Consider the following 24,828-nt stretch of genomic DNA (forward strand, 5'->3'; position numbering starts at 1 on the left):
GCGCAATTTATCATGGCCAATCCATCTAACCTGCACATCTTTGGACTGTGGGAGGTAACCGGAGCACCAGGAGGAACCCACGCAGACACGGGGAGAACGTGACAGTAGCTCTCTTGATCAGCACCCCACCCACCACTTAAACATTCACTACCTCTGCAACAGTGGCAGTGGACTGTATTGTACACAAAAGTGCACTGCATTAACTCACCAAGGCTGCTTGGACAGCACCATACATATCTGCAACCTCAACCACCTCGAATGACAAGGGCAGTAGATGCATGGGAACATCACCACCTGCAAATTTCTCTTCAAGCAGAACATCATCCTAACTTGGAACTATATCGCCATTGCTTCACTGTCGCTGGATCAAATTCCTGGAACTCCCTCCTGACAGCATTCTCGGTGTACCTGTACTAAATGGTCTTCAGCAGTTCAAAAAGGCAGCTCATCACCACCTTCTTAAGGGCAATTATGGATAAGAAAAAAATGCCAGCACTTCCAGAAATGGAGACATCCCATGAAAGGACTTTTTATAAAGTCACCCAGTCTGGATGGAATGCATCCTCGGCTGCAGAGGGAAGAGTGTTGGTTAATGAGGACAACGGTTCAAAGAAGGGGAAAAGGATTTTTTTGAAGTTCTTGCATGGGATGGGACATTGTTGGCTAGGCCAGAGCTTTTGTTGTCCAGCCCTAATTGCCCTTGAGAAACCTAGCAATTACAGGTCAGTCAGTTTAACATTGATGGTGAGAAAACATTTGGAAACCATAATCCTGGAGAAAGTTAGCAGCCACTGGACAAGCATGAAGGACAAACATCATGGGTTTGTTACAGGCACATTGTACTTGATGAACCTGATTAAAACAGGGTGAAAGAAGGCAGTGCAGTTGATGTGTGTATAGCCTTTCAAAAGACACTTGATAAAGTACCACATAAAAGGCTTGTGAACTTCTGGTGACGGCCATGAAGTGAAAGGTTGTACAAAATGTGGCTCCTGCCTGAGGACTTGATTTTTGGCCCTTTTTGCCCCTTTAGCAAGTGCTATGAAGGTAAAAAAGTGATATAGTGGAAGAATTAGGATTCCTCCTACGGTATGGGATGTCTAAAGGTTACCAAACAAGGAGTGTTGCGTAAAAGGCTCTCTTCAGATTCCGAAGATGCACGTGGCGCAGGAGGGAAAAATATGACGGAGAGACCTATGGCATCGTTTCCCGCTCAATGGATGACTGAGAAGTTGGTGGAGTTTCCGACGGGAGAGTTTAAAGGACATGGACGATCTGGCAAAAGTGACTGAGAAAGAGTGGAGCAGTGGTTGGAGGCACAGAGTTTGTCGATCCAGAAAGTGGCAGAGACAGTCTCAGATCATGAAGATTGGATTGCCTCCTTGGAGGCAGAGGTGATGATGATGGCGGAGGGGCAAAAAATAATGAAGGCCAGGAACGACGACCTGGAGACTTGCCTCAGATGACAACATCTGAGGATCGTTGGGCTACCCGAGGGCATAGAAGGAGCGAAGGCCACGGAGTATGTGGCAAAGATGTTCGGGCAGCTGGTGGGATGGGGGTCTTTTTACGCTTCGTGAGGTGGACCAGGCCCATCTTTGCTGAGGAAAAAGACAAATCCAGGGAGCCGCCAGGGGCAATAATATTTCAACAGAGTCACAAGTAATTAGACAAAGAAAAGATCCTGAGGTGGGCGAAGGAGACATGAGGGTACAAGTGGAAAGGCCACACCATTAGAATTTACCAGGACTTGGGGAGCGGAAATGGTGAAAAGGAGGACCGGGTTTAATAATGCCTAGTCGGCTCTTTTTAGGAGCAAGGTGAAATTCAGAATGGTCTCCCCAGCCCGCTTGTGGATCACGCATGGGGACAGAGACCATTATTTTGACACGTCTGGAGGAGGCAAACAACTTCCAACAAGGAGCATGGACTGGGGAAATTTGATGTATTGGGCAGTTTCACCTGTGTGGCGAAGTTTTGGATTTTTGTTTTGTTTTCACTGGGGATTTCTTATCATATTTTGTATATTTCTGTAATATCTGTTACCCTAAATTCGGGGCAGGGGTTATTGATATTTTCAAGCAACGGTTGGGAATGTGGAGGGACAGGGAAGTGGGTATGGGGACAGATTGGTATGGTGTATCAGATTAAAATCCAGTTTGGGTAGTGGTGGGTTTTGTGTGGAATCTTTGAAAATATAACTTGCGTTTCTCTCCAGCTGCTGGGGAGGGGGGGGTGGGGTCATCACCCTGCTAGCAGAGATGTGGGGGGGGGGGGGGGGGGGGGGGGCACCCTGCCAGCAGAGATGCAGGGGAGGGGCTCACCCTGGTAGCAGAGATGCTGGTTAATGGAGTGGGGGAGAAAGGCGGGGGGGGTTGGTGGTGTTGTTTTGAACGCATTGCCAGGGGATGTTGTGGAAGCAGATATATTATCGGCATTCAAAAGGCATCTTGACAAATACATAGATAGGTTGGGTATGGAGGGATACGGCACTAGGGAGTGCTGAGGGTTTTAGCCAAGGTTGGTATTATGACTGGTACAGGCTTGGAGGGCAGGATGGCCTATTCCTGTGCTGTATTGTTCTTTGTTCTTTGTTGGTTAGTTTTCCTTGTTTGGGATGGGGAAGGTGGGCTGCCGATGGTGAAGGTCTCTTTGATAAGTTGCTGGATGGATAGAGGTGACGGTGGCCATCTTGGGTGGGCCTGGAATCTGGACGAGGCAGAGCTTTGTTAGATTCCCTTATGAGTAGGGCATGGTTAACCAGATTGGGAAGGGGCCTGGTGACCCCCCACCAAACTGGTCACATGGAATATGAGGAAATTGAATGGGCTGGTTAAAAGATCTTGGTTGTTGGCCCGTTTAAAGAGCTTGAAGGTGGGTGTGGTTTTCTTACAGGAGACACACCTGAGGATTAGGGATAAAACAAAGTTGAGGAAAGGGTGAACGGGACAAGTGTTCCATTCGCAAAGACATGGGGAACCGTGTTGCTTATCATTAAGAGGGCAGCCTTCTCGATGAGTAACATAATGTTGCATCTGGGGGTAGATGATGAGTGGGAGGTTGGAGGGGATTCCTGTGGTTTTGGTGAACATGTACGCACCGAATTGGGAAGAAACGGAATTTATGAAGAAGGTGATGGCGGCCATCCCAGATCTGAATTCCCATCAGCTGATTATTGTGGGGTGGGGGGATATTAATTGTATGCTTGATCTCAGATGGGACAGGTCATGTCCCAAATCCCTTAAGACATCGTCACGAAGGAGCTGCTCGGGTTCATGGAGCAGATGTGGGGTGCAGATCCATGGAGATTTAGACACCCAAAGGAGAAAGAATTCTCCTTTTTCTCACGTGTGCACGGGTTTACTCCCATAGTCACTACCTCATGGTGAATTAGGCGCTGCTCCTGGGGTGGTAGCGTTGAAACATTCGGCACTTGACATGTCCGACCACGCTCCGCAATATGTAGATTTATTTTTGGAGAGGGGTTGCACCCAGCAATCTCCGTGGAGGCTCGATGTGGCATTGTTGCCAATAAAGGGGCGTGAGAGGATAGTCACTACTATCGGGACGTATGTGGAGTTTAATAAGTGTGAGGAGGTCTCACGTTCCACATTCTGGGAGCCATTAAAGGCGGTGATTAGGGGGAGCTGTTCTCGATTAAGGCTCACAGGGAGAAGGATAGAGAGACAGAGGTTGGTATAGGCTATTCTGGTGGTGAACCGGCAATACTCGACTACCCGAAAGGAGGAGTTGTTGATGGAGAAAAAGCAGCTCCAGATGTAGTTCGAATTGGTATCAAAGCAGTTGGCCAGCTTTCGCGTGTACGAGGGGCGTTCTATGAGCAGAAGGCCACTAGGTTATTGGCTCACCAGTTGAGATGGCAGGCGGCCTCTCGGGGAAATAATGCAAGTTAAGGACCCGGGGGAGGAGTGGTTTCTGATCCAGGAAGGATAATTGGGGTATTTCAGACCTTTTACCAGGGGTTGTACAGATCGGAGCCAGAGGGTGGTATAATGTTTCGGTGGTTTGAACATCCCGGTGGTGGAGAGGGAGAAATTGCAGGGGCTGGAGGTTCCGCTTGGGCTGAAGGAAATTGAGGTGCAGAGGTTCTATGCAGTGTGGGAAGGCTCCAGGCCCAGACGGATTCTCAGTGGAATTTTATTAAAAACTTGAAACGGAGCTGGGGCCACATCTACTGGGGATAGAACATAGAACGATACAGCGCAGTACAGGCCCTTCGGCCCACGATGTTGCACCGACATGGGAAGTCAAAAAACAAAAGCCATCTAACCTACACTATGCCATTACCATCCATATGCTAACGATTTGTTATCCCTTGGGGTGCTAGGGGCAGTACGGTGGCGCAGTGGTTATCACTGCTGCTTCACGGCGCTGAGATCCGAGATACGATGCCAGCCCTGGGTCACAGTCCGTGTGGAGTTTTCACATTCTCCCAGTGTTTGTGTGGGTCTCACCCACAACCCAAAGATGTGCAGGGTAGGTGGATTGGCCACGCTAAATTGCCCCTTAATTGGAAAAAGTGAATTGGGCACTCTAAACTTACACAATTTTTTCTGCAAACCACATTGGCGCAGTCTTCTATCTCTTTAATCCTGAAGGACAGGATTAAGAGAAGTGTGGCCCATATCTCTGTTGAATGGCAATGCGAAGAAATTGCCGAAGGTGCTGGCAACTCGCTTGGAGGAATGTTTGCCATGGGTAACGACTTGGACGCAGGAAAGGTTCTATCGCCAAATTTGCAGATTACACTAAAATAGGTGGGGCAGTAAGTTGCAATGAGAAAATAAGAAACGTAATATGGATATAGATAGGTTAGGTGAGTGGGCCAAAATGTGACAGATAGAGTTTAACAAGGATAAGTATGAGGTTATCCATTTTGGTTGGACTAATGGGAAGGCAACTTATTATCTAAATGGGGAGAGACTTCATGGTGTTCCATGCAGAGGGATCTGGGTGTCCTCGTGCATGAGCCGCAGAAAACTAGCAGGGCAGCACAGTGGCGCAGTGGTTAGCACTGCTGCCTCACGGCTCTGAGGACCCAGGTCACTGTCCATGTGAAGTTTGCACATTCCCCCAGGTCTGCGAGTCTCAGCCCCACAACCCAAAAAGATGTGCAGGGTAGGTGAATTGGCCACGCTAAATTTTCTTTTTTAAATTTGTTCACGTAATGTGGGCGTCGCTGGCTGAGCCAATATTTATTGCCCAACCCTAATTGCTCTTGTGGGGGCAGTTAAGAGTCAACCGCATTGCTGTGGGTCTGGAGTCACACATATGGGAGATCAGGTAAGGACGGCAGATTTCCTTCCCTGAAGGACATTTGTGAATCAGATCATTTTTTACGACAATCTGCATAGTTTCATGGTCATCCTTAGACTTTTTAATTCCAGATTTTTATAAAATTCAAATTTCACCAGCTGCAATGGCGGGATTCAAACCCGGATCCCCAGAGCATTACCATGGATTTCTGGTTTACTGGTCCAGTGATAATATCACTAGGCCACCGCCTCCCCTTAATTGGGAAAAAAAAGAATTGGGTACTCTAAATTAAAAAAAGAAAAGAAAACTAGCATGCAGGCACAGCAAGTAATAAAGAAAGCGAATAGTATGTTGGCATTTAAACCTGTCGGAGTAGAGTATAAATGTAAGGAAGTGTTGTTGCAACTGTACAAGGCATTGGTGAGACCGCATGGAGTATTGAGCACAGTTTTGGTCCCCTTATTTGAGAAACGATATAGTGGAATTGGAGGCAGTTCAGAGGAGGTTCACTAGATTGATTCCAAAGAGGAGGGGTTTGTCTTCTGAAGAGAGATTGAGGAGTTTAGGCTTATACCTTCTATAGTTTAGAACAGTGAGGAGAGATCAAATTGAGGTATATAAGATGATAAAAGGTTTGGATAAAATAGACGTGGAGCAGTTGCTTCTTCTTGTGGGGCATTCTAGAGCGGGAGGTCATAGTCTCAGGATAAAGGGTAGCAAATTTGAAACAGATGAGGAGAAACTGCTTCTCCCAAAGGGTCGTGAATCTGTGAATTCACTACCCCAGAGTATGGTGGATGCTGAGACAATGAGTAAATTTAAGGAGGAGTTAGACAGATTTTTAATTGGTAATGGGTTGAAGTGTTATAGAGGACAGGACGGTGGAGTTGAGGCCATGATAAGATCAACCACGATTATATTGAACGGTGGAGCAGGCTTGAGAGGCTAAATTGCCTACTCCTGCTCCTAGTTCTTATGTTCTAAGAAAGAACTATTCTTTCTTAGCCATGGGGTACAGGTCTCTGGCACAGAGTCTGTCCCTGTTGCTCAGAAGGGAAGGGGGGAAAGGAATAATCATAGAATCATAGAATTTACAGCGTAGAAGGAGGCCATTCGGCCCATTGAGTCTGCACCGGCCCTTGGAAAGAGCACCCCACTTAAGCCCACACCTCCACCTTTTTCCCCATAACCCCACCTAACTTTTTTTGTTTGGACACTAAGGGCAATTTATCATGGCCAATTCACCTAACCTGCACATCCCCCTGTGGGGGGGAACCCACGCAGACACAGGGAGAACATGCAGACTCCACAATGACAGTGACCCAAGCCGGGAATCGAACCTGGGACCCTGGAGCTGTGAAGCAACTGTGCTAACCACTGCGCTCCCGTGCTGCCCCAAATGCTGCTCACTTCAACTGAGCTTCACTGACAACTTAGGTGAGTGTTTCCTCACTGTAGGAGAGAGAACTTCCTTGCAGCTCAATTCTGGTTTCTGACACCTTGTTAGAAATATCAGTTCAAAATACCAAACAGAATTTAATAAAACAGAACCACTAGATAATTCTCTACCACCTTGCTCTCTCCGCCTTTCACGGGGCCAAGTGTGAGATGCACACAGTCTGGACTGCTGCCCATCTATTCCAGCTGCTCCCAAGGTGCAAATTTGCACCAGTTGAAGCTGGGGTTGGACACGGTTATAAGGGGATCCACAGGACCTGGAACCAGATCCCATCGAACCTCTGGTAGGGGGGGGCAAGCACAGGACAGAGTGGACACGGAGCTCAGGTCGTTTCCTCCCTGACGGGGACCTGCTCCTACTCAGGCCAAAGCCAAGATCAGCTCCTTCAGAGCCCATCTTCGGTTCCCCATCGGCTAATAGGAATCCTGCGAAATCCTACCAACTGTCCTGGCTTGGTACAATTCACACCTCTTTAACCTGGGGTTACCCCATCTCTGGACCGGTAAAGATTTAATCACCTGCTAATGCTCGCATTCCAAGCATTGTTTGGCATCTTTGAATTTGTCTATTATGTGTTTCTGGAACAGACCTCTTCATTCACCTGAGGAAGGAGCAGCGCTCCGAAAGCTAGTGACATCGAAACTGCGAAATCCTCCCAACTGTCCTGGCTTGGTACAATTCACACCTCTCTAACCTGGGGTTACCCCATCTCTGGATCTGTAAAGATTTAATCACCTGCTAATGCTCGCATTCCAAGCATTGTTTGGCATCTTTGAATTTGTCAAAGAACTTTTGATGAGGACTCGTCTACTGAGGTAGTATGGGCTGAAGTTAGAAACCGGAATGGTGAGGTCACCCTGTTAGGGATTTTCTATAGGCCTCTGAAAAGTTCCAGAGATGTAGAGGAAAGGATTGCAAAAATAATTCTGGATAGTGGCAAAAGTAACAGGGGAGTTGTTATGGGGGGCTTTAACTTTAACTGGAAACGCTATAGTTTGAGTACTTTAGATGGGTCCGATTTTGTCCAATGTGTGCAGGAGGGTTTCCTGACGCAGTATGTAGATAGGCCAACGAGAGGCGAGGCCATATTGGATTTGGTACTGGGTAATGAACCAGGGCAGGTGTTAGATTTGGAGGTAGGTGAGCACTTTGGTGATAGTGACCACAATTCGATTAAATTTACTTTAGTGATGGAAAGGGATAGGTATAAACCGCAGGGCAAGAGTTATATCTGGGGGAAAGGAAATTATGATGCGATGAGGCAAGACCTAGGATGCATTGGATAGAGAGGAAAACTGCAGGGGATGGGAACAATGGAAATATGGAGCTTGTTCAAGGAACAGCTACTGTGTGTCCTTGATAAGTATGTACCTGTCAGGCAGGGAGGAAAAATGAAAATCGCTTATTGTCACAAGTAGGCTTCAATGAAGTTACTGTGAAAAGCCCCTAGTCGCCACATTCCGGCGCCTGTTCGGGGAGGCTGTTACGGGAATTGAACCGTGCTGCTGGCCTGCCTTGGTCTGCTTTCAAAGCCAGCGATTTAGCCCTGTGCTAAACAGCCCCTGCTGTGGTTGAGCGAGGGAAACGTGGTTTACTATAGCAGTTGAAACACTTGTCAAGAGGAAGAAAAGGAGGCTTATGTAAAGATGAGACGTGAAGGTTCAGTTAGGGCGCTCGAGAGTTACAAGTTAGCTAGGAAGGACCTAAAGAGAGAGCTAAGAAGAGCCAGGAGGGGACATGAGATGTCTTTGGCAAGTAGGATCAAGGATAACCCTAAAGCTTTCTATAGATATGTCAGGAATAAAAGAATGACGAGGGTAAGAGTAGGGCCAGTCAAGGACAGTAGTGGGAAGCTGTGCGTGGAGCCCGAGGAGATAGGAGAGGTGCTAAATGAATATATTTTGTCAGTATTCACACAGGAAAAGGACAATGTTCTCGACAATACTGAGATACAGGCTACTAGACTTGAAGGGCTTGAGGTTCATAAGGAGGAGGTGTTAGCAATTCTGGAAAGTGAAAATAGATAAGTCCCCTGGGCCGGATGGGATTTATCCTCGGATTCTCTGGGAAGCTAGGGAGGAGATTGCTGAGCCTTTGGTTTTGATCTTTAAGTCATCTTTGTCTACAGAAATAGTGCCAGAAGACTGGGGGATAGCAAATGTTGTCCCCTTGTTCAAGAAGGGGAGTAGAGACAACCTCGGTAACTATAGACCAGTGAGCCTTACGTCTGTTGTGGGCAAGGTCTTGGAAAGGTTTATAAAAGATAGGATGTATAATCATCTGGAAAGGAATAATTTGATTAGAGATAGTCAACACGGTTTTGTGAAGGGTAGGTCATGCCTCACAAACCTTATTGAGTTCTTTGAGAAGGTCACCAAACAGGTGGATGAGGGTAAAGCAGTTGATGTGGTGTATATGGATTTCAGTAAAGCGTTTGATAAGGTTCCCCACGGTAGGCTATTGCAGAAAATATGGAGGCATGGGATTCAGGGTGATTTAGCAGTTTGGATCAGAAATTGGCTAGCTGGAAGAAGACAAAGGGTGGTGGTTGATGGGAAATGTTCAGACTGGAGTCCAGTTACTAGTGGTGTACCACAAGGATCTGTTTTGGGGCCACTGCTGTTTGTCATTTTTATAAATGACCTGGAGGAGGGCTTAGAAGGATTGGTGAGTAAATTTGCAGATGACACTAAAGTCGGTGGAGCTGTGGACAGTGCGGAAGGATGTTACAAGTTACAGAGGGACATAGATAAGCTGCAGAGCTGGGCTGAGAGGTGGCAAATGGAGTTTAATGCAGAAAAGTGTGAGGTGATTCATTTTGGAAGGAATAACAGGAAGACAGAGTACTGGGCTAATGGTAAGATTCTTGGTAGTGTGGATGAGCAGAGAGATCTCGGTGTCCATGTACATAGATCCCTGAAAGTTGCCACCGAGGTTGAGAGGTTGTTAAGAAGGCGTACGGTGTGTTAGCTTTTATTGGTAGAGGGATTGAGTTTCGGAGCCATGAGGTCATGTTGCAGTTGTACAAAACTCTGGTGCGGCCGCATTAGGAGTATTGCATGCAATTCTGGTTGCTGCATTATAGGAAGGATATGGAAGCATTGGAAAGGGTGCAGAGGAGACTTACCAGAATGTTGCCTGGTATGGAGGGAAGATCTTATGAGGGAAGGCTGAGGGACTTGAGGTTGTTTTCCTTAGAGAGAAGAAGGTTAAGAGGTGACTTAATTGAGGCATACAAGGTGATAAGAGGATTAGATAGGGTGGACAGTGAGAGCCTTTTTCCTCGGATGGTGATGTCTAGCACGAGGGGACATAGCTTTAAATTGAGGGGAGAGAGATATAGGACAGATGTCAGAGGTAGGTTCTTTACTCAGAGAGTAGTAAGGGCGTGGAATGCCTTGCCTGCAACAGTAGTGGACTCGTCAACATTAAGGGCATTCAAATGGTCATTGGATAGACATATGGACAATACGGGAATAGTGTAGATGGGCTTTAGAGTGGTTTCATGGGTCGGCGCAACATCGACTGCCGAAGGGCCTGTACTGCGCTGTGATGTTCTATGTCTTATTCCACCTTTCAGCTCTTAGTCTGTAGCTTATAACAGCACCTCAAGCACAAATCTGGTGTTCTTAAAAGATCAGCCATGATCTCATTGAATGGCGGAGCAGGCTCGAAGGGTCAGATGGCCTACTCCTGCTCCTTGTTCTTATGTTTTTAATTAATAAGGAGATTTCTTGATTAATAAGGGGATCAGGAGTTTGTGGGGAGAAGGCAGGAGAATTGGTATGAGGAACATATCACCATGATCGAATGGCGGAGCAGACTCGATGGGCCGAATAACTTAATTCTGGTCCTATGTCTTACATCAGATTGGGTTTGTGAAGGGCACTCTGCATTCTCACTTGAATAAGACTGGCTTTTCCTGAGATTCTGACCCTGTCTCATCAACAGATTTAAATCCTTCCGGAAATTAAACTAAATCTAAAGCCACCACCAAGGTGAATTTTACTGGATTGGTAGTTAAAATGAAAATAGAGAGAGACAGGCCAAAACACTTCTGTTCTCTGTCTGAGTCCACAGCAGCCAAATGTGAAAGTGAAACTAAGAAAAACTCACAGCCACAGCTCAGCTCCACTCACAAAATGACATCACTGAAGCCATGTGATAAGAGAAAAACCTTTCTTAAAGGGACACTCCCATGACACCTCCCCGAAGAAAATAAAATAAACCATTTTGTATAGAAAGCAGAGTTGTGTTGAATGGCTGTATTTTGAGCTGAAGGAAGGTGTACAGAGGCATTCCCAGAACTCAGTACTAGGATGGCTGCTGTTCTTAATCTTTATCTTTATTGTCACAAGTAGGCTTACATTAACGCTGCAATGAAGTTGCTGGGTACACGGAGAGAATTCAGAGTGTCCAATTCACCTAACAGCACGTCTTTGGACTGTGGGAGGAAACCGGAGCACCCGGAGTAAACCCACGCAGACACATAGAGAACGTGCAGACTCCGCACAGTGACTCAAGCCGGGAATCGAACCTGGGACCCTGGCGCTGTGAAGCAACAATGCTAACCACTGTCCTACTGTGCTGCCCATGTTTTGATATACATCAAAGGTTTGGACTTGGAGGTACATGGCACAATTTTGAAATTTGATACAAAACATGGATGGATAGTAAATAGTGGGGAAATAGTAATAGACTTCAAGAGGATATTGAAGGCTGGTGGGATGGTGGAATCATGGCAGATTAAGTTCAATGCAGGCAACTGTGAGGCTTTTATCCGCAAAATGAGAAGAGGCAATACAATAAATGGTCCAATGTTAAAGGAGTTGGAAGAACAGAGAGACCCGGAGGTGTTTGTTCACAATTCCTTGAAGACAGCAGGACAGCTTAATAAAACAGTTCATGAGTCTTATAAATAGAGGCCTAGAATACATAAGCCAGGAGTTTATGCAAAACCAGTATGGAACATTAGTGTGACTTAAGAAAAAGCAGGATCAGCTGGACTCTTGTGCCGAATTTTGTGCACCAACTTAAGGAAGGCAGGAATGAGAATGGTTCCTAGAATGGGGGATTATAATTACGGTATAGACTGGAGAAGCTAATGTTCTTCTTCAAGAAGATTTAAGAGGAGATCCGATAAAGATATTTAAACGTGAAAGAGGTAGATAGAGAAATGGTTTCCAATGGATGAAGGGTCTGTAACCAGTGGACACAGATTTAAGATGATTGGCAAAGGAACCAGGCCTGACTTTACATGAGTGATTTGGACTTTCAATGCACTGGAAATAATTTCAATCACAGCTTTCAAAAGGGAGTTAGATAAATATTTGAAGGAGAAAAAAATTACAAGGGCATGGAGAAGCAGCAGGACAATGGTATGCACTGGATTGCTGGAGTGGCACAGTGGTTAGCACTGCTGCTTCACCGTGCCTGGGAACTAGGTTCGATTCCGACCTCGGTTGACTGTGTGGAGTTTGTACATTCTTCCCATGTCTGCGTGGCTTTCCTCCAGGTGCTCCAGTTTCTGCCCACAGTCCAAAGCTGTACAGGTTGGGTGGATTGGCTATACTAAATTGCTCCGAGATGGGGTTATAGGGATAGGGTGGGGGATTGGGCATAGGTAGGGTGGACTTTCAGAGGGTTGGTGCAGACCCGATGGGCCAAAAAGACCTGATGCGTATTCAACGGGCCAAATGGCCACCTCCTGTGTTGTGCTAGTCTATGATTCTGTATTATTGTGGTACATAATTGTTGGTTATTTTCAGCACAGAAGGAGGCCATTCGGCCTATCGTGTCCACACTGGATCTCAAAAGAACTACCCAGCTAGTCCCATTCTCCAGCCCTATCTCCGTAGCCTCAAAATTAATCACTTTCAAATATATATCCAGTTTTCTTTTGAAACCTCCTATGGAATCCACCTCCACTTCTCTCCCAGGCAGTGCTTTCCAAACCTCAATAACTATCTGAGTGACGATGTTTCTCCTCTGTCATGGGAATGTCATTTTAAGAAATGTTTGTCTTCTCAAGTGGCTGCAGTGATGTCAATGTGTAGGTGGAGCTGGGCTCTGGCTCTGCTTTTTACTTTGCTTTGAGCTGGAAGCTGTTTTTGTGACTCTGAATTTTACTTTGGGTTCAGTTGGGGAGCGGCATCCAAACCAAGAAGGGGTATTTTAGTCTCTCTCTGCATGCTAAAAATGTCTCCAGATCACTTGATAATTTCAAAGTAATACCTGTTTCTGTAAGGAATACAAACCTACTGTTTTTGTAGGGAAAAAAAGGGTGTTTGACTTATGGATGTTGTTAGGAAAGTTACTAAGGATTACAGAGTTCTGTATCTTTGGGGGGGGTTACTAAGAATTACCTATAGAGTACTGTATCATTGGGGGGAGGTATCAGTTTTGGTAGTTGATGAGATGTTTACTGTGTGTTTATAAAATGTTAACTGGATTCATAGAATAAACATTGTTTTGTTTAAAAATACTTAAGCTCTCTGTTGCATAACACCTGGATAGTGGGCCCTTGTGCTCCTCATAACCAAAATCTATTAAAAGTTGTGGTTCAGGTGAACTCCATGATATACTTTGGTGTTCTCTAAACCCTGGCCCATAATACCTCACCTCACTTCTAGCTTTCTTGCTGACCATCTTGAAATTGTGACCGCTAGTCACTGACGTACCAACTAGTGGAAACAAAGTATCCTTCTTTACCCTGTCAAAATTGTTCATACTTTTGAACACCTCAACAAGGTCACCTCTTCTCTGCTCCAGGAGAACAAGCCCAATTTCTCCAATCTTTCTTGTATCTAAAATTCCTCATTCCTGCCATCATTCTAGTAAATCTCCTCTGCACTCTCTCTTGGGGTTTAAAATCCTTCCGTAAATAAGGTGCCCGGAATGGAACACAATACCCCAAATTGTGTGGAAGAGGCTGAATGAACCAAAGGTCTTTTACTGCTCATCTTTTTTTGGTGTCTTTGTAAAGGTTGACCACACAAATATCCCACGGGTAAATGTCTGACTTTGTGTTTGTATAATTTTCTCATCTTCTCCAATTTCTCACTGCCTTACATAGTCAGCTACTTGGCAAATTTCACACGATTTATTAAGTTTCACAAAGATGTTCAGGCTTTAGTAACTTACTTGTTGCTTTGTAAAGGTGAAGACCTTGGAAATGCTATAGCAGAAAACACTGGGATAATAGAATTGGACCTAAGCTGGAATTATCTCCGTGGCAAAGCATGTATCGCAATAGCAGAAGGCCTCGGGGTGAGTACTACAAGGCTATGTGGATTCCTCTGACTATTTGAAGGAAATAATTATAGTTATACGCCATGATAATGTCTGAACAGCGAGATATTTTGTGGCTTCAAATGAAACTTGGGGCAGGGTGGTGGGTGGTGGCACATTATTGAACATGGCCTCCATATCTAATTAGAAAAGACTTGCATCATTCAGCGCAGGTTCATTCACTTGGCTCGGTGCAGTTCAGAATATCACCAACAGTGCAGCTTAATTCCTGTTCAAGCTGAGGTAATCTTGGGATCTGCTTCCTCGTTCTGCTCCTGAGAGTGGGAATAATGGCAAAACTGACAGAAACTGCCAAGAAACTGACACAGGATGAAACATCAGCAGACAAGGAGCCAAGGACTTGACTTATCTTTGGAAGAGCACATATGAATGAATGAATTACACATTCAGAAAAAGTTAGCATCACTTTGAATGTGAAACATGCAAATACAAAGTGAAGATCTGGCCCCTCTCTTTAAGACATAGCTCAAGAAATGGCAGCTCTAGGTTTCTAAGAAAGCAGTCTGACCCAGATCTGCGGTTAGTGTGAATAATGGAAATCAGTGTGTAAAGCCATACTGTCACCCCTTTGCATGCAATGTATATTTATTGCATCATCTTCATAACATCCCTACAATGCAGAAGGGAGCCACTCGGCCCATCGAGTCTGTACCGACCCTCCGAAAGAGCACCCCCTAGGCCCACTCCCCCACCCAATCCCCGTAACTTCATAACCCCACCTAACCTCTGGACACTTAAGGGGAAATTTAGCATGGCCAATCCACCTAACCTGCACATCTTTAGACTCTGAGGGGAAACCGGGTGTGCAGACATGGGGAGAATGTCCAAACTCCACACAGTCACCCAAGTTTGGAATCAAATCAAGGTCCCTGGCACTGACACAGGAGTGCTAACCACTGTGCCACCAGGCAAAAAGAGCCATTGAGAAAGTTTGTAAAAAATGGCAACATAAAGATTGCTGCTCATCTTAAGAACATACGGAATAGGAGCAGCAGTGGACTATTTGGCCCTCAAACCCGTTCTGCCTTTCAATAAGGCCATGGCTGTTCTGAATTTGGCCTCCTCTCTACCCACCCCCAACCCTTGATTTCCTTGGAGATCAAAAATCAGTCCAACTCAACCTTCAATATATTCAAAAACCCAACCTCCGCTGCAGTATAATAGAAGTTTACAGCATGGAAACAGGCCCTTCGGCCCAACCAGTCCATGCTGCCCAGTTTTTACCATTCAGCTAGTCCCAGTTGCCCGCACTTGGCCCATAACCCTCTATACCCATCTTACCCATGATAGAATCATAGAATAATCTTTTTTCTCTGATGTTTTTCTGTACCTTTTGAGACCAGGGCAGGGGAAAATCAACCTCAACCTAACTTCATTCAAACTGTAATTATATTGCATTAATTTAGATCACAAGTACATGTGTAATTCTGTTTTATTATTTACCTTTTTATACATGGAGATATTTAATTTTAAATTTGAATGAATTAAAGTGCATATATCAAGATTGTAACATATGATATTGACAAACAATGCTTCATTTTAGTGACGCACTGTCACCTAACTCTTTCCTATGTTTGCACCTAGTAATACAGGCTGGGATATTCTGCTCCCATCACTGAATATGCCCGGGAGCGGAAAATATTGCACAAAGTCTAAAATTTCACATCGAGGTGAAAGCAGGGCACGATTTGATCATGAGGAAAATTTCTTATGAAGAAAGGTTGAGGGAGCTAGGGCTTTTCTCACTGGAGCAAAGAAGGCAGAGAGGTGACTTGATAGAGGTGTACAAGGTGATGAGAAGCATGGATAGAGTGGATAGCCAGAGACTTTTCCCCAGGGTAGAAATGGCTGTCATGAGGGGACATAATTTTAAGGTGATTGGAGGAAGATAAGGGGATATGTCAGAGGTTGGTTCTTTCCACAGAGAGTGGTGGGTGTGTGGAATGCACTGCCAGCAGAGGTGGTGGAGTCAGAGTCATTAGGGACATTTAAGCAACTCTTAGACAGGCACATGGAGAGCAGTAACTTGAAGGGGTGTAAGTTAGATTGATCTTAGACTGGCTTCTAAAGGTGAGCCTCCCCCCCCCCCCCCCCCAATAAATAAATATTGTGAGGTTTTTTTACTTAATACTCAACTAGTAAACAAAGAAACAAATCGAGATAACTAATTAAATTATACAATATAATGTTTTTATAACTAATAACTTCTCTCTCTAGCTTTCCTATGTCTGTTCTCTCTGCACTCCTGACACACACTCGAACAGAAAGAGCGGGAAAGCTATTAATATAGGTCTTGATAGTGAGACATCTAGTGTTCAATTACCTGTACTAGCATTGCATATATTGATCATGTATATTGATGTACAGAGATCACTACATCCCCTTTTTTAAACATTTTCTTGCACATATTAAAAGAAAATTTTACATTTGAAATGCAATGGTTACATAGTGCAGCAATTGCTAGAATTATGCAAAAGTTCACAAATTCAGTCGATTTGGTCTTCTTCGCCTTGTTGATCTACTTAATTTCACAGGTGATGAAGAAGTTTTAATGTTCTTTTTGCTTGTTAGATTGGAATTTAGTTGATGTTGAACTTCCTTTGAAATTGTGTGACCTAAGTCAAGATGAGGAAAAATCTGTGTTTGATCTTTTACTTGCAGTAGATCATGACGATTTCTTTCATAGATGTTACCATCTGAAATTTTAATCAGATTAAGATCTGGGAGAGAATTGCCTAATATGAGCAATGTCAGACCAACCTCCTTCAGGAAGTCTGAATCGAACAGTATCATTTTCAGTTAGAATTGATAAATGTTTTGCATGTAGATCAAAATACTATTTTTGTTTCAGTCTCTTGTTGAAGTTTCTTCACAGCAAGATGTTGTTCAGGATCAGGAATATGTAGCTGAGGTAGTTGTTCTTATGTTCCTGTATGTAACATCTGAGCTGGAGATAATCCTGACGATAAAGGTGATGCTCTATAATTAAGTAGTGCTAAATACAAATCCGATTGTGAATCTTTTGATTTGCTCAATAACTGTTTAATTATGTGGATGCCTTTCTCAGCCTTCCCATTGGACTGAGGGAAATGAGGGCTTGAAATGATGTGTTCAAAATTGTAAATGGTTGAAAATTCTTTCCACTCATATAACTCGAAAAACATGGGCCATTGTCAGATATGACGGTATGAGGAATACCATGCCTGACAAATATTTCTCTGCATGCTTTGATTACAGTATTGGATGTAAGATCATTCAACTTCATGAGTTCAGGAAAATTTGAAAAATAGTCAACGACTAAAATATAATCCTTACCCAATGAATGAAAGAGATTGATACCCACTTTCACCCATGGTGACGTAACAATGTCATGCTGTTGTAATGGTTCCTTGCATTGTTGACTCTGATGTGTTTGACACGCTGGACATGATGATACCATGGCAGATATAGCTTTATTTACACGTGGCCAATATATTGATTGTCTGGCACGGCGTTTACATTTCTCTATGCCTAGATGACCTTCATGAAGTCTAGTAAGCATTTTTGACTTCATACTGTCTGGAATGACGATTCGATCCTGTCTCAGCAGGATAGTCAGTTCAGACTATATGCTCTGGCATTGTGGACAGTGACCTTTGGGCCATCCATGTTGTAAATGATGTATAACTTTGGACAAAGCAGCATCTTTCTGCATTTCTGTTCGCATTTGATGAAGCTTTGAATCAGAGGCTGGAAGTAACTCTGAAAAATAGCAGGTGCGAATCAATGTCATTGATCGATTCCTCTTGAAGAATATCAGTGTTGATGGATCTGGATAGAGTGTCAGCTATGACTAAATCTTTACTTGGAGTATATATAAGATTAAAATCATATCTGTGCAATTTCATCATTAGTCTTTGTAGTCGTGATATCTCATTTAAATTCTTTTCAATGATGTGGACAACTGGACAATGGTCTGTCTCTACAGTAAACCTGGGTAAACCGTAAACATACTCGTGGAACTTGGAAATTCCAGTCACAAGTTCAAGACACTCCTTTACAATCTGGGCATACCTACACTCAGTCGCAGTCATGGATCTGGTTGCGTCGGCTCTGGGAACCCATTCACTGAAATGGCCTTGTTGAAGTAGAATTGCACCTATGCCTTTTTGATTAGCATCAGTGAAATTTTGGTGGGCCTAGTCGGGTCAAAGAAGGACAGACTGGGAGCTTGGATCAACTGTTGTTTCAGATCTGTCCATTCTTTTGTATGACTCTGTGTCCAGTTGAATTCAGTATTCTTTCTGATCAACTGAAGTAATGCAGTTGTTCTACTGGAAAGACTCTTGATGAACTTCCCTCGAAAGTTGACAAATCCTAGAAAGCATAAGACTGCTTTCTTGTCATGGGCTATTTGCATTGATTTGATGGCTTGTACTTTGTCTTCGTCCGGCTTGATACCATTGGTTGTAATGTTGTCACCTAAGAATTTCAAAGAAGGGGCGGCAAACATCCATTTAGCTTGGTTCAGCTTTAAACCATAGCTGTGTATTCTCTTGAACACTTCTCTAAGCCGACTCATGTGTTCGTCTGGTGTTGTAGACCAGATGATTATGTCATCTACATAAACACAAACACCTTCAAGATTTTCTGTCATTTGTTCCATTGTATGCCTTCCCCGCCTGCATGGAGCTAATGCTGTCCATGATCTCTCCCAGTGCTAGTGGTGCTTCCAGGCCCCGTTTTCTGCCCTCCCCCACGACTGGTATGTCCAGTACATCAAGGAACCGTTTCATCCCGGACTCTCCCATTGGGGGCTCTGAGGTGCACAGCTTTGGTAGAAGGCCTTGAAAGTTTTGTTGATCTTTTCTGTTCTGTTTCTAATGTGCCTCTGGTACCCCTGATTTGTGCAATTTCTCTGGTGGCTGCCTGCTTTCTCAGCTGGTGTGCCAACAGGCGGCTGGCTTTGTCTCCGTGTTAATATACGGTCCCACGTGCCTGGCGGAGTTAGTGCACTGCTTTCCTGGTGGAGAGCAGATCAAAGTTCCTTTGTAGCTCTTTCCTCTCCGCCAGGAGCTCTACGGTCGAGGCCTCGGGAGTATTTATGGTCTACCTCCAGTATGGAGTCGACCAGCTGCTGCCTAGCCGCCCTTTCCTCCCTACCTCGTCGCGCTTTGAAGGCGATAATTTCCCCTCTTACTACAGCCTTTAGCGCTTCCCAGAACGTGGAGGGTGAAACCTCCCCGTTCTGGTTGTTCTCCGTGGACTCTGCTATGGCCTGCAATATCTTTTCGTTGAAGGCCTTGTCAGCTAGCAGGGCGATGTCCAACCTCCACGTGGGGCATTGGGCCCTGCCCGTCTCCAGCCTCACATCCATATAGTATGGAGCGTGGTCGGATATCACAATTGCGGAGTATTCCACTTTCTCTATCCCCGGAAACACCGTTTTCCCCACAACGAAGAAGTCAATTCTGGTGTATACATTGTGTACTGGGGAGAAGAAGGAGAACTCCTTGTCCCCTGCGTGGGCGAACCTCCAGAGGTCCACCGCTCCCATTTGTTCCATAAAGTGACCGAGGTCCCTTGCCATGCTTAATGTTTTCCCCGTTTTGGGGCTTGATCTGTCAGTCATTGGATCCTGTACACAGTTGAAGTCCCCTCCATGATTAGTCGGTGAGTCGCTATGTCAGGGATTTCTGCCATGGTCTTTTTGATGAAGTTTGTGTCGTCCCAGTTGGGCGCGTACACGTTAACTAGTACTACCGGTGCCCCATCCAGGGCCCTGCTGACCATGACCCCCTGGGTCCGTAACCGTCTTTGTCGCCCTAAACATCGTCCTCTTGCTGATCAGTATCGCCACCCTCCTGGCCCTCGTTCCATAGCAGGAATGGTAGGTCTGTCCCACCCAACCCTTTCTCACCTGCAGTCGGTCCTGCTCTCTCAGGTGTGTCTCTTGGAGGAAGACTATGTCGGCCTTCATATTTCTTAGTTGGGTGAGGACTCTGGATCTTTTCACTGGGTCGTTGAACCCCCTTACATTCCAGATGACTATCCTGGTGGGGAGCTTCTGTCCCCTCGCCCCTGTGGGAATAACCATACTTACCTGGTGGAAAGGCATCACAGTGGCGCAGTGGATTAGCCCTGTTGCCTCACGGAGCTGAGGTCCCAGGTTCGATCCCGGCTCTGGGTCACTGTCTGTGTGGAGTTTGCACATTCTCCACGTGTTTGCATGGGTTTTGCCCCCACAACCCAAAGATGTGCAGGCTAGGTGGATTGAACACGCTAAATTGCCCCTCAATTGGAAAAAAATGAAATGCGTACACAAAATTTCTAAGTCCCCTGCACTCTGGAGTCTCCCTTCGCCCAGAGACCGTAATGGGTGGATGCTTCAGCGATTCCTTGTTCCGAGCTCTTGGTTGTGGCACTTTGTAGCCCTATTTTTATTCCCTTTCTAACCTTGTTTGTCCCTCCTTCCCTGTGTTCCAACCCCCGGTCCCTCCATTCTCCCCCTCTTTCCCCCCTCTCCCGTATACCCCGCTTTTGTCCCTCTGTCCCCTGTTCCTATCCCCGTTTGCTCTCCCGCCTCTGTTGAGTGGCCCCTCCCCCCTGCCTGGCGCTGGGTACAGCATACCAAAACGCACATCGCTCTTGTGAAGAGCTGCTTTCGCTCTATTGAATTCGGCCCGTCTCCTGGCTAGGTCTGCCCCAATGTCCTCGTAGACTCTAATGAAGTGTCCTTCCCATTTGCAGGTTCTGTTTTGCCGGTTCAACGCAGGATTGTTTCCCTGTCTTGGTACCGGTGCAGTTTAGCTATAACTGCCCTCGGTTGATCCCCTGCCTTGGGCTTTGGGCGCAGCGACCGGTGTGCTCTGTCCATTTCTAGTGGGTTGGGGAAAGTTTTCCTCCCACTAACTTACCCAGCATCTCGTTCCTCTCTGGTAGGCCCACTATCCTTACATTTAGCTTTCTCGAGCGGTTTTCCCGATTGTCCACTCTGCCCTTCAGGCTCCCCTGGGTTGTGACCAGTCTCGCCACCTCCTTCTCCAGGGCCGTGACCCGATCGCTCACGTCAGTCGTGGCTTTTTCCAGCTCCTTAATGGACGCCTCTTGAGCTTCCAGTTTCTCCTGTACTCTGCCCAGGGAGACCTGCACCTCCGCCAGGGCCTGCACTGGGGCCTCCAGTTCTGCTCTAGCCTCTGCCTTGTTTTCCTGCTGAAGTTCCCTCAGCGCCTCGGCAAAGGCTGCCTTCCAGTTCCAGTTCCCCCCTGGCTCAAGGGGAAAATGCTCCCATCTGCCCAGTTCTTTTTGTTGCGGCAAACTTTCTGTTCCACCGCTTTGTGCGCGAGTTGGCTCGAATAAGCTGGCTCGCCCACGGCCTCTTCTGCTTGTGGTGCCATTTCCCCCTCTGCTTTGGCTCCCTTCTGGCATTTTCTCTTCTCCCTTCCCATTTTTCTCTCTTTCCCCCTTTTGTTTCGCCTCCTTTTCTTTCCTCCTGCCTTCTCTCCTGTGTTCCAACCCCCGGTCCCTCCATTCTCCCCCTCTCCCGTATACCCCGCTTTTGTCCCTCTGTCCCCTGTTCCTATCCCCGTTTGCTCTCCCGCCTCTGTTGAGTGGCCCCTCCCCCTTAAACCCCTTTTCCAAAAAATGTTTTTAAAAAAGTTTCTTTCTCTTTAAAAGTCTTTTTCAAAACGTTTTCAAAAAGTAAGGGAAGTTTTGTTTTCTTTTTTTTCCCTCACTCACCCACCCACCGGGCCCGTCAGGAGGGTTGAGAGAGAGAGAGGCTTCTGGTCGGACCGGGAGTCCTCCTTTGTTCCGCCGCCTGCCTCGTGGTCGCCATTGTGGGGGGGAGGGTGGGGGGGTGGCGGGTCCCTGCCGCTGGCTCGGTCCCTGCCGCTGGCTCGGTCCCTGCCGCTGGCTCGGTCCCCGCTTTGGTCCGGGCCCCTTGTCGTACCCTGCGTTCTCCTGCAGTGGTGGGTGGGGGTAGGAGGTCAGTCCATGCCACTGACTCGGTCTCTGCCGCTGTCTCGGTCCCCGCTCTCGTCCGGGCTGCTCGTCGTGTCCCCCCTTGCCGTGTGGGGGTCCCTGCCGCTGGCTCGGTCCCTGCCTGTTGTACCCCGCATTCTCCTGCAGTGTAGGGGGGCAGTCTGGCCGGCTTGCGCTTTTCTCTCCCCCCCCCCCCCTCCCCCCCCCCCCCCCCTGTGGAACGGGACGTGACTGCTCAACGGTTGATAGTATTATTATTATAATTATACTGTGAACCTGCACGCCCAGATCCCGCTGTATGTTAATATTCCTAAGGGTTCTGCCATTTACAGTATAATTCATACTTGGGTTTGACCCTCCAAATGCATCACCTTGCATTTGTCCAGATTAAACTCCATCTGCTATTTCTGTGACCAAGTCTCCAATCTATCTATATCCTGTTGTATCCTCTGACAGTCATCGGCACTATCACCAACTCCGCCAATCTTTGTGTGATCGCAAACTTACTAATCAGACCACCCACATTTTCCTGCAGCTCTTTTTCCAACCTAAATTGTCTTTCCAATGAACTTGAGAGTTTCTTTATGGTAAGGCGTTTCAAGATGTGCCTCAATTCATTGTTCCTCTGTGGTTCGGAATTTACAAAGGGAAGATGTAAATGCATTCTGGACATCCTCGCCAAATTTTTCAGTATACTTTTGACCTTCATTTTTGTCAAAGCAGTCATATACATCTTCCGTAAGCTCCTCGCCTTTCTTCGTGATCCTCAACCATTTTTGTTACTGTATGCTGAGCCTTTGTAGACACTACTAACCTGAGCCTTGACCACAGCTGCTTTTAGAGTTTTGTAGCAGCTGCTACAGTCTGTTCCTTTAGGCTTTTGTTTGTGCCTGCTTCGGCATCTGATATGAGATTTACCTCCGCCCAGTTTAGCTTGATTCTCTCCTGCCAGGTTTTCTCCATTAGGGCTGGATACTTACCTTTAACGACGTACAAGGACAAGTGTGTGGTCTGTCCATTTAGCTGCAGATTTACATCGGTATGGCTCCTCAATGGAACCATTTCTCTGGTTTAGGTTTTGAGTATTATCTTTTGAGGGTTTCAAGGCAACATGTTGGAGTGTCTCTTGGTAAACAGTTTCTGGGACCAACAACTGCTGCACTGTCCATCTCCATTTTCACCAGTTGTCCTTCCAGTAAATGATAAACCCAGTTACGATTTGTTGTGCCTGCAATGGCCAGTACGTTCAACGACAGTTCGTCATCTGACTGTGACTCTCGTCCCTTCTCGCAGCCTTTTTGCATCACATAGATACTCCCTCTATTTGTTTTTTTCACTTTATGTATTTGGTTCTTGATTTTTATAATGCTTGATTGAAACTTGTTTCTTCCTCCAACAAGCATGTTCAACGTGCCCCTTTTTACCACAATTCTTGCGTTTTGCATCTTTATTCCAGCAATCTGCTGCTGTGTTTCCAGTTTTTGCACATCGGTGACAATTTCGAACCTGTGTCTGTGTTCGGCTCTCGGTGAACATTTCATGGATTTTAGTGCTCAAGATTAACTGTTGCGCTTCCTTCACTGTTAATTCCATAGAGATCGTGACTTCCAAAGCCTTCTTTAAATCTAAGTTACTCTCTGTTAATAACCTTTCCTGGATAACTTTGCTTCTTAACCCACACACAAGTCTGTCTCTGATGGTGTTGTTCAAGCTATCTAGGAACAAACATGACTACACATGAAGTATACTGCTATATATTCTGTTCCTCCTGCTAAACTGGACAAGTTCACAATTTCCCACTTCATACATCTGCAAAAACTTTGCCTACTCACTTTACCTATCTACATCACTTTGTATTCTATTAATCCTCTTAACAACTTCCTTTCATACCTATCTTGGTGTCACTGATACATTTAATGACTGTACCATTGGTCCCTTCATCCAAATCATTGATATAGATTGTAAATAGTTGTGTTCAGGTTCCCCTTTATCCACTTTGGTTGTTATGTCCTCTTAAGATCTCTTCTTAAAAAAAAAACACTATTTCCCTTTCATTAAGCCATGTTAATTCTGCCAGATCCACTGTCATTTTCTAACTTCATTAACAATGGATTCTGTCAATTTCCCTATGATAACGGGTGTAAAGTTTCCTGCTTTCTGTCTCCCTCCTTTCTTGAATAAAGATGTTACATTTGTTATTTTCTAATCCACTTCAACCCTTCCAGATTTGAAAATTATAATCAATGCCTCCGCCATCTCTGCAACCGGTTATTTTAAGACACTAGGATCCAGGCCATCAGGTCCTGTGGATTTGTCAACCTTTAGGTCTAATCATTTTCCCCAGTACATTTTCCCTGATGATGGTGTTTGTTTTAGGTTCCTCCCTCCCTTTGATCTCTAGATTTTCAAGAATCTTTGGGAGATTTTCGAAGTTTTCTACAGTAAAGACAGACACAAAATATCTGTTCAATGCTTCCGCCATTTCCTTGTTTTCCATTATTGATTCTCATACTCCCTCTCTATAGCACAAACACTCATTTTACTTTCAATTTTCCCTTTTAAATGTTTGTAGAAATTCTATCTGTTTTTAATACTTCTAGCTAGTTTTCTTTGATACTCTAATTTCTCTTTTTTTTTTAGTCATTCTTTGCTGGTTCTTAAAATCTGTCCGCTCTTTTAACCTGCCACTTATCTTTGCAGACTTCTACAGCATTTTTTGATTTGATGCTATCTTTGATTTCTTTATTTAGCTACAATGGTACACCCTACTCAGAGTCTTTCGACCTCACTAGGATAAATATTTGCCGAAATCTGATGTC

At 45.4% G+C, this 24,828-nt stretch overlaps 1 protein-coding gene across 2 annotated transcripts in view; it reads left to right on the top strand.

The window, feature by feature from the left end:
- lrrc74b (leucine rich repeat containing 74B) overlaps nt 1-24,828 on the top strand; it is a 110,265-nt gene that overhangs the window by 30,788 nt on the left and 54,649 nt on the right. For both annotated transcript variants that reach the window (XM_072475707.1, XM_072475632.1), the window contains exon 6: nt 13,896-14,005. In XM_072475707.1, the coding sequence (XP_072331808.1) occupies nt 13,896-14,005 (110 nt within the window). The remainder of the gene's footprint in view (nt 1-13,895; nt 14,006-24,828) is intronic.

The sequence above is a fragment of the Scyliorhinus torazame genome, chromosome 1 (genome assembly GCF_047496885.1).
Source record: "Scyliorhinus torazame isolate Kashiwa2021f chromosome 1, sScyTor2.1, whole genome shotgun sequence".
NCBI lineage: Eukaryota > Metazoa > Chordata > Chondrichthyes > Carcharhiniformes > Scyliorhinidae > Scyliorhinus > Scyliorhinus torazame.